This window comes from Borostomias antarcticus, assembly GCF_949987555.1.
Source record: "Borostomias antarcticus genome assembly, chromosome: 2".
In the NCBI taxonomy this organism is placed as follows: Eukaryota; Metazoa; Chordata; class Actinopteri; order Stomiiformes; family Stomiidae; genus Borostomias; species Borostomias antarcticus.
This window is the reverse complement of record NC_140235.1, coordinates 24679286-24689285: the sequence shown is the minus strand read 5'-3', so window position 1 is coordinate 24689285 and position 10000 is coordinate 24679286. Positions and strand designations below refer to the sequence as shown.

The 10000-nt window shown below is 45.6% G+C and overlaps 1 protein-coding gene across 1 annotated transcript in view; it reads right to left on the bottom strand.

Annotated features, from left to right (window-relative positions):
- scn5lab (sodium channel, voltage gated, type V-like, alpha b) overlaps nucleotides 1-10000 on the bottom strand; it is a gene marked incomplete at both ends in the record, with an annotated part of 94392 nt that overhangs the window by 64462 nt on the left and 19930 nt on the right. The window contains one exon of the mRNA XM_084453940.1: nucleotides 7307-7370. Within this exon, the coding sequence (XP_084310066.1) occupies nucleotides 7307-7370 (64 nt within the window). The remainder of the gene's footprint in view (nucleotides 1-7306; nucleotides 7371-10000) is intronic.

Here is a 10000-nt window from a genome sequence, read left to right as displayed (position 1 = left end):
TGATGGATGTTATCTGACACACACCTCCCTGTGTCTCTGTGGGGGGTGTTAATGGACGGAACCACTTCAAGAACCCCCCCCCCCACACACACACAAACACACACACTCACACACACATATCTCCTACTCACACACTCTCAAAGACAGTCAACCATGTGCCCATACTATACCATCAGATAATGTTTTCTGCGCTGTGTATGTGTCTGTGTGTGTGTCAGTCAGTCAGTGAGTGAGTGAGTGTGTGTGTGTGTGTGTGTGTGTGTATGTTAGTGGAGCTGGGTTCTCTCATCACTGAGGCAGCTGGGGTGGCATGCTCCCTATCACCAGACTACCACAGCATGGCATCCTGACTGACACACACACACACACACACACACACACACACACACTGAGAGACTACAGCTATTCTGGGCACCAGTGTGCTTCGCCAGCCTCAGTGGAAAGGTGTGTGTGAGTGTGTGTGTGTGAGTGTGTGTGTGTGTGTGTGTGTGTGTGTGTGTGCCCTTCTACTGTGGCTTGTCCAGGAGCTGGACCAGGAGAGGTGTGGGAATGGTGGTTACACTTGAGTAACCTTTCCCTGCTCTTCCTATCTCCCTCCTCTTCCTCGCTTCCTTCCTCCTGCAGTCCCCCCTGAGACAACTGAAACAACGCAGCCCAGCGCTGGGAACAAGCTTCTCAGAACCTTCCTCATGGCCAGTCTCGCACCCCCACTCTCTCACTCCATTTTGGGAGTTGTTCTGATAACATGTGAGTAGAGTTGTGTGTGTGTCCGTGTGTGTGTGTGTGTGTGTGTGTGTGTGTGTGTGTACATGTGAGTGTTGGGATTATTGTAGGGCTACAGTACGTGATCCACTGTATTCATTTTGTTGAGCTGTAATAAACTGTAGGTGGGTGTCTGCACTGTCTAACACAATGGTCCTTTAGGTAACAATGGTGTTTCTTATCTGGTCGTATCTCTTTGCGTCTCAAATGGACCCACTCTTGGGAGTTTGAACGCTTCCCATGCTTACACCCATCCCTATGTTCTCTAGATCTGCTAGTAGGAGATGACTGGTGCTTACATCAGTCCCCCCTATGTTCTCTAGATCTACTAGGAGGAGATGCCCAATTCTTACACCTGTCCCTACTGTATGTTCTCTAGATCTATAGGACATGACCGGTGCTTACTCCCGTCCCTATGTTCTCTAGATCTACTAGGAGCTGATGACCAGTGCTGTTCTTGCTCCAGTCTGGTACCACTAAGGCCTGGACCAGGAGGAGGAGAGTACTTAACATTCCTATAGCAACCGTATCGAGGTGGTTGTTGCCTATGGAGATTGTGCCTAGCTTCTGCTCTCCTCTCTCCCCCCCCCCCCCCCTCTCTCCCTCCCCCCCCCCCCCCGCACCCCCCCCCCCTCTCTCTCCCTCCATCTCTCTCTCTCATCCAGGCTCATATTTCAAGCTGTTATACAGGGAACCTCAGTCAACAGAACAGATAAATCAAACGTTTCCTTAATCAGATCTCTGGCTATTACTGCATCAACTACAATATCACCTACAGTATCAGCTCTGAATATAGAATCAAGTAAACAAACAAGCCCGTGTTGCTCTTGACAACTGACTATTCCTGGACCAGACCTTTGAGGAGATGCCCAATTCTTACACCTGTCCCTATGTTCTCTAGATCTATAGGACATGACCGGTGCTTACTCCCGTCCCTATGTTCTCTAGATCTACTAGGAGCTGATGACCAGTGCTGTTCTTGATCCAGTCTGGTACCACTAAGCTATTGGGTCCTAGCTCCACCAGCGTCAAACCCTAACAGCATCCTTCCTGGTATCACAGATATGCCTTAATGATGGGGTATTTATAGAGAGACGCAGGGTTTAATGAAGACACATTGGCACCATACAATCACTCCGAGGGACAGAGGGTCAGCCAGGGAGGCAGGGAGGGAGGCAGGCATCTCTGGACAGGGATCTCTGATGACAGACAGACACCATAGTGATGACGCTGCAATAATGATGGCGTAAGAGGCTGTTACTGGCAGTTCCATTTACACTTCCCAGGGCGGAGATGGGGAAAGGATGTGACAGTACATCTGAGTGTCGACGCACGCGTGAGACGTTCATTGAATTATCGGACGGAGCCGATGAATCTGCGACCTGTTGCTATTGCTGCGTTCCCCTTCTCCTCTTCTTTCCCTTCATCTCCTTGCCTCTCCTCCCTTCGCCTCTCTTCTCCTCTCCTCTACTTTTCTCTCTTCCTCTCCTCCTCTCTCTGTCAGCCAGGCTGCCATTTCCAGGGCGATTAGTGAAGCAGGCCAGAGGCTCACAATGAATCTGATGTGACTAAAGCGTGGTACCCCCCCTCTCTCTCTTCTCTCTCTCTCTCTCTCTCTCTCTCTCTCTTTCGCCCCTGCCAAGTCGATCTCCAGTCAATTTACACATATTTGATCGGAGTGACGCTAAACGATGTGACATGCTGGCTAACATGAGGATAAACACTTGAGACGAGGGCTGTGCGTCTGTCCTGTCTGTGTGCCAAAGAATTAAAACAACAACCCTTGAATGGATATACTGGAAGTTCCATTGACATCTCCATACGGCTGTCACATTGGTCAAGATGGCTGCCATTCGGTCACGTTCTAGAGTCAGTCTAGATTTTATGTATTAACAATAGTCTCTAGGTCCACTGACTAAGTGCTGATGGGCAGCCGGGGTCGTGATTGACAGGTGAGGTTGTGGTAGGTGGCTTGGAACACAGACAGGCCAGTGGAGAGAGGGACAAGGGACAGTATTGATCACCGCAGAGCTGTATTGGCATAGCCAGAGAGACACACACACGCAATCTGCCAGACATGCAAACAAACAAGACACGAGTCTCCCATGAACCAACAAACACTGTCTCAACAGCACACATACAAATGCATGAATACACACACACACACACACACACATACACGCGCACACACACACACACACACACACACACACACACACACACACACACACACACACACACACACACACACACATAAACACACACACACAAACACGCGCACGCAAACGCATACAAATGCATGAATACACACACACCACAGGCAAACACACACACCTCCTCAAAGGCCGTCATCACATCATCACCACCACTGCAATACACATCATATTCCACTCAATAGTCCTGAAGTGGAGCAGTTTGCCATCAGTCCTCTGGCCTCTAAGAGGGGCGTTTGGAATGCTGATAAGTTGCTGATGTCATCACGACGGGAGCCTGTCTAAGAGGGTGATGTCACACAGCCGGAACTATCCTAGCTGTTGGTTTATATAGTTTTGTCATTTAAAGTCTATCACATCCCATACTGTCACAGTGCACTGAGTCAAAGAGATGGGTTGCAGCTTGATGACTTAAAGGGGCACAGCAAGATCTTTAACTTCTACAGTAATTTAATGTAACTTATTTTTGCACTCAGGGACCATTTGAAATGTATGGGAGGGGGTCACTGGAGGAAAACAGGGGTGGGTCATGCTTTTTAAATTTTATAACAACAAAGGGTTACTGTTTTTTTTTATTTGAGTCGAGGGGAGGGTCATACAAATTTGAATCAATCCAAGTTAAAGTTTCTTCAGCTTTTTGGATTCCGGCAAGCTGTTTTGTATCATTTCTCTTTGTCTGCCCTATCAGTCGATCTTTGTGCTTGGCCTATCCAGACAGTGGGCGTATACAGCAGCTGGTGAATCAGTGGTGCTCTGGGTAGATTCAGCCACTCATGAACAGACACGACGTGTGGAACCATGTGGATGACTCAGTTTCAAGTTCAAGTTGTTTTCTTCATATTTCGAGTAACATCATATTAAAATGAATATTGCCTATTTGATGTGGGGGGTCAATCTTTTTTTTTATTTATCACTTAGGGAGGGTCAAAGTAAAAAATATTTTTGTGAGAGGGAGAGTAGCGGAAGGATGCTGACTTGACCTTTTATGTTCCCATTTAAGAAGTTATATTAAATAGACATTTAGTCCTATAAAATATTCGGATTGCGATGCGTTTCACAGGAGAGCATACTGAGACTGGTAAGATTACACCCTATGCTTCCGGTCTTGGAAAAGCACATTGATCATAGTTTTGTCCCATTGACTTCCATTGTAGCTCAGTGAGAGATGGGAGAACAACTGCAGCTCGCTCAATACTTGAACAATCAGTGAAATGATGGTCTTGATAGATAGATAGATAGATAGATAGATATATAGATAGATAGATAGATAGATAGATAGATAGATAGATAGATAGATAGATAGATAGATAGATAGATAGATAGATGGATGGATAGATAGATAGATAGATAGATAGATAAATAGATAGATAGATAGATAGATAGATAGATAGATAGATAGATAGATAGATAGATAGATAGATAGATAGATAGATAGATAGATAGATAGATAGATAGACAGTCACAGTAGACAGTAAACATTGACGACAGTAGCAACCAACAACAACAACAACAACAACAACAACAACAACAACAACAACAACAGCAGTATAAGCACAAGTACAGTGCATAGCCATACAATACAATGACAGACAAGTGACAGGACACTTCAACAACATCCACACATCTGTGTACAGCATGTCAGGAGTGCACATCCAGTGGCCTATCCCAGCTTGTTCAGCCTTATAATACTGTTTGGCACAAAGGACCCGCAAGCCCGATTGGTTCAGTGGGCTGACACTCTATTCCATCTGCTTGATGGTAACAGCTCATATGCAGGAAATAGAGGATGTAATGGGTCTCTAATGGTTGCCTGCCCTTTCCTCGCCAATCAGGACTCGCAGGTCATCGTCATACAGTTCTGCTTCTGCCCAGCAATCTTGTTTGACATGTTGACTCTCTTATGCAGTTTACTTCTATCGCTCACCGACAGTGAGAAATACCAGGCTGTAGCACAGAAAGTCAAAATATACTCCACAAAGGACCGATAAAAGAGGGTCAACACATCTTTGTCCGCTCTAAACTGTCTCAACTTGTGCATACAAGTTACATACATTGTATGACCTAAACGGTGGTAGAGCAATTATCAGACTTTCTCAAAAGTGCTAGTTTGGTCAACTTTTTGATCTGAACATGATCATAAGTGACCTTAAAACAGGGCTAAACATGATTTTCCCTTTACTACTCCTTTAAGAAAGAAAGTTGAATATAATTTCTGAGCTAATTTGACAGCCCTAGTGTGTGTGTGTGTGTGTGTGTGTGTGTGTGTGTGTGTGTTATCGCTGGTGGACCCGGGTCATTTCTAATGTCTGGTCTAGCCTTATCTCCTGTGGGGACACAGCTGGTCTTTGTTCTGTCTGGGGTTCTGTAGGCAGATGCCTCATTCACAACATTCAGGAGACGTCGTAACTCAACCTAAACGGCCCCATTATGCCAATCCCAGTGCAGGGCCTGCAGCCAAAAGAGTCACTCTAACATGACCTTGACACTGATGTAGCAGAGAGTGGTTGGTGGTTCTGCTGTAGCCCACTAACTCACAATACAATATCTAGCTAGTACAATCCCTGTTTAGACCAACTTCCTGTTTAGAACAACTTCCTATTTAGAAGAGTAACAAGCATGTTAGGAGATCACTAACATAAGCAGAGAGATGGCAGGACACATTTTTCATCTCCAAAATTGGAATACAAACTATTGGAGATACAAAAGTTGTATACACTGCTTGTGTACACATACATACATACATACATACATACATACATACATACATACATACATACATACATACATACAGTACACACACACACACACACGTACACATAAATACAGTGTATGTGTATATGTATGTATGTACAGTATGTATTATGTATAAATACAACTTTTGTTCTTTTATTATTTCATATCTCAAAAGAACAAAAGTTGTACATATACATATGTATGAAATGAATGGTTGGCTACAAATTGACTGGTTGTGCAACAGGTGTGCTTCATCTTGTTTCCCCCATTTTAACAGGAGTGCAGGTGTGCATAACTAAATTCTCTCCATCTACTTGTTTCCACCAAAAAACATCCTCCAGTCACAAAGCATTAGATTAGCTTACGAGTTGTCAAGCTTCAGGCATGGGGACCAGTATGTGGAACATATCTAACTCGACCCTGTAGACTCTTTCTCTCTCTCTTTCTCTCTCTCTCTTTCTCTCTTCCTCCCTCTCCTCTCTCTCTCTCTCTCTCTCTCTCTCCCTCTCCCCCTCTCTCAAGCCTGTAGGGTTGACAGTCTAAGACTAAAGTACATGGTGTCCTCTGTCTCTGTGGCCAAGAGGAAGGCTGAGTCATTATCCTTCCCTCCCTCTCTCTCTCCATCCATCTATTTTCCTGTCTCCCTCTCTTTCTCTCTCTCCTCCTCCCCCTGACTCACAGAGTTAAGTCTCAGACCAGCCTATCTTCCTCAGTTAGCTCTCGGTTACACAGGTCCAGGCATCTCCTCAGACACCTCGACCCTGCTCACCTCAGGACCCCTGACCAACCAGTCCTCTGGTAGAGGCTCTAATTTATGCCGGGCTCACACTACAGGATATTTAAAATCCTAAGCGATTTCGAAATCGGGTTGCATCACGCAGATAAGGAGAATCTTAACAGATGTTCTTGTGAATCTCAAACAAGCACACACGACAAGATATGAAAATAACGGCTCATCACACACTACAGGATATTATCGTGCCTGAGGGAGCAACGAACCATTGGTCTCACTGTCTCGTTTGTAAAGTAGTGACAAAATAATCAAAATATAAAACATGTCTGGTATTATCAGGGCCGCCCCGATGGGTCTGCGAGCCGATTGGGAAGTATAAGATTGGATCTGTAAACCCCTCACATTACAAGATAATCTGGGCCAAACATTGGTACCAACCAACGTTCCAGACCAGAAATCTCCTCCGACTGTCAGGAGGGGTGAATCGGGAATAAATCAGCCCAAAAATCCTGTAGTTTGAACCGGGCATTAGTGTCCCATGGACAGCTCACAGGGAATCCGTCAATATCTCTCTACTGTTCACAGCAGGAGCTGATGTCTCTCACTGTCCTCACATGGACTCTCCCCAGCAATGGACAATGAGAGGAAATGGTTAACCAGTGATTCCCAGCAGTGACCACCATCTCCACCTCACGGTCAAAAACATACAGTACACCCTTATCAACAACATCCCCATGGGTCTGATCATTCAAGCGACAAACAGGTCGCACAGTAAGGCAAACAGACAAGTTAGTGACCAGGATGTAGAGTATGGACCTTACACCACCACCACCTATAAAACAGGGTTATAAAATACCAGACTTACCCAGCATCACTTGCCTCCCCACAGATTAAGGCATCTTTGGCCCCCTCCACTTTGTAGAAGTTTTCTGCGGAGGACATGGAGAGAGGTATGGATTATGATGTGTGTATGATGTGATTATCATTTGATTTGAATGTACAGACTCCGGAATAGATGGAATTCAAATTAAATTCCCCCCATCAACCTTGAGCTACAGTTGCATTTCTAGCATGTGTCATACAGTAAGTACCTATATAGCTGCTGACAGGAACTCAAATGCCCCCCCCCCCACCCCCCCAGAAGCACGGCATTGTGGGAAACGTTGTTTAAGTACTCATTCTCAGCACTGATCTCCCATCATAAGACTCTAATATGACTGTACGGGTTGTATGATGGCAGCCGGTTATTAAATTAGGCCAACAGTTTAGTCTCATGTTTCCCTGCTGCTTTTTAGTGGTCGATACAGAGGCCTGCGTGGGACATTTGTGTGATGTGATGGATAACTGCTGGGCGCAGGCTGGCGAGAAATGGATGAACAACTACAACTACCAGCAACATGGTGCTCGATGTAGCTACAAGCCTCAATCAGAAGCCAGCGGACGATAAGCAAAGTGGCTGTTACGTCCACAAGCCTTCCTCCCTGTGTTCCTGTGTTGTGTTCCTTCTGTGTTCTCCCTCTCCCTGTCATTCTACTCTCAGGTTCCATCCCGCCATCTGCTGTCAATCATCCCTGTGCCCATCATTCAATCATCCCCGTGCCCATCCTTCTGTTCCTGACCAATCCGGAGACAGCCCGCCTTTATTTAAGCCTTCCCCTGTCTCCCCATTGTCAGTTGACCCGTTATTTAGTTTGATCGTTTAGCTTGTTTTGTCGACTCCTAGTTTAGTTGCTATTGTTTAGGGTATTCTATTCTTGTTAGTATTTCATTTAGTTCTGTCAATTGTCAGTTATATCTTTTGTTATTTGCTATTCACGTAAGCCGAGGGGTAAGTGAATAGGTAAGATACATCGGGGTCTACATCTCCATCACCAGGTTAGGGGCATGTGCCACCACTGTATTTATTAGCTTAGGTTGTATATATTATTAGTATCACCAGTTAGGGGGTCACCTTATCTTTATCAGTTCTTTTATTTGGCACCGCTCGTAATTCTCTTATTCCCTCGGCGACCTTTTCTTATGTTATTTGCCCATGCCCGAAAACAATGTTGCATGTGGCAATAAATATTATTTTGCATTTCAGTCCTTGTGTGGTGTCCCATTCTTCAATTTGTTTGGTGTGTTACATTTCGTGTTATGGCTCCTCAACCCTAGACTGAGACGAGCTACAGCTGGGTCGTAACATGAAATGGCTTGAAGGGCTCGTCCGGGATGTTGCCCGTGCACCAAACTTATTGTGGAATGGTGTAGCCTATAGGTTGTGTTTTGTTAGTTATATGTGTGTAGCCTAGTAGCGACAGACGGTAGATATGGCTTCATTGGATTTAGATGCGTTTCTGAGTGATCCAACAGTGGATCAGATTAATTGCTGTCGGAAGGATGATCTGTATAAAATAGCGTATCATTTTGAATTGGCTGTAAAAAAGACTCTTAACGTCTTAAGGAACTAGTTGTGGGAATGTTGGTGGATAGACAGGTATTAGGTGGGGGTGAAGCAGCGTGTGCTGACCCAGTCTCTTTGTTCCCTCCTCTTCTCGTAGCTTCAGTAACCCTCTTGGATGTGAAGGAGAAATGTGGGGTGGTGGAGGCTGACGGTAACACCGGTGGGGGAGGGGATCCTTTCGTAGCGACTAAACCGCCTTTCTCCCTTACCCCATTTTGAGCCGCTCTCGCCAGGAACCTCAGGGTTATCGGCGGCATCAGGGGTGAATGTCCGCCTTAAGGTGCGCCTGGCCCGCCTACAGGCAGTGGTACATGATAAGGAGAGGCAGGCCGAGTATAGCCTTCGTTTGGAGATACGTAGGTTGAAGATTGAAGCGGAGAAGAAGTTGAAGCTGAGGAGGCTGGAATTGGAAGCTGGGCGTGCTTTGCCCACAGTACCCCCCATCGCGCCTTCTCCAGCAGCCCACTCCTCTGATACATTTCAAGTGAGTAAGCACATTGCTCTAGTTCCTCAGTTCCGAGAGTCTGAAATTGATTCGTATTTTAATGCTTTTGAACGCATTTCTTTGAGGTGGCCTAAGGACGTATGGCCTCTGTTACTCCAGTGTAAGCTTGTGGGTAAAGAGGAAGTAGTAAATGCCCTGTCGCTGGAGGGCAGTTTAGAGTACGACATTGTGAAGGCCACTGTTGTGCGCGCTTACGCACTTGTACCTGAAGCATACCGTCAGACATTTCGAAGTCATAGGAAGTTGCCTAGTAAGACTTTTGTGGAGTTTGCTAGGGATAAAGAAACGTTGTTTGATCGCTGGACCGCCGCTAGTAAGGCTACTGATTTTTCCTCTCTTAGAGAGTTGATGTTAATTGAGGAATTCAAGAATAGTTTACCCGAACGTTTAGTAACGTATTTAAATGAACAGAAGGTGGTGTCATTGTCCGAGGCAGCTGTATTAGCAGACGAGTTCGTACTCACACATAAGCCTGTTCATGTGTTCTCTCGCCCTATAGGTCTAATACGGACATGTCCACTTCTAGTGTTCAGCCTAGTCAGAAGGCTTCAATCCCCGTCCGTTTCCAAAGAGGAACGGGAGTGTTTCTATTGCCATCGAGTGGGCCATGG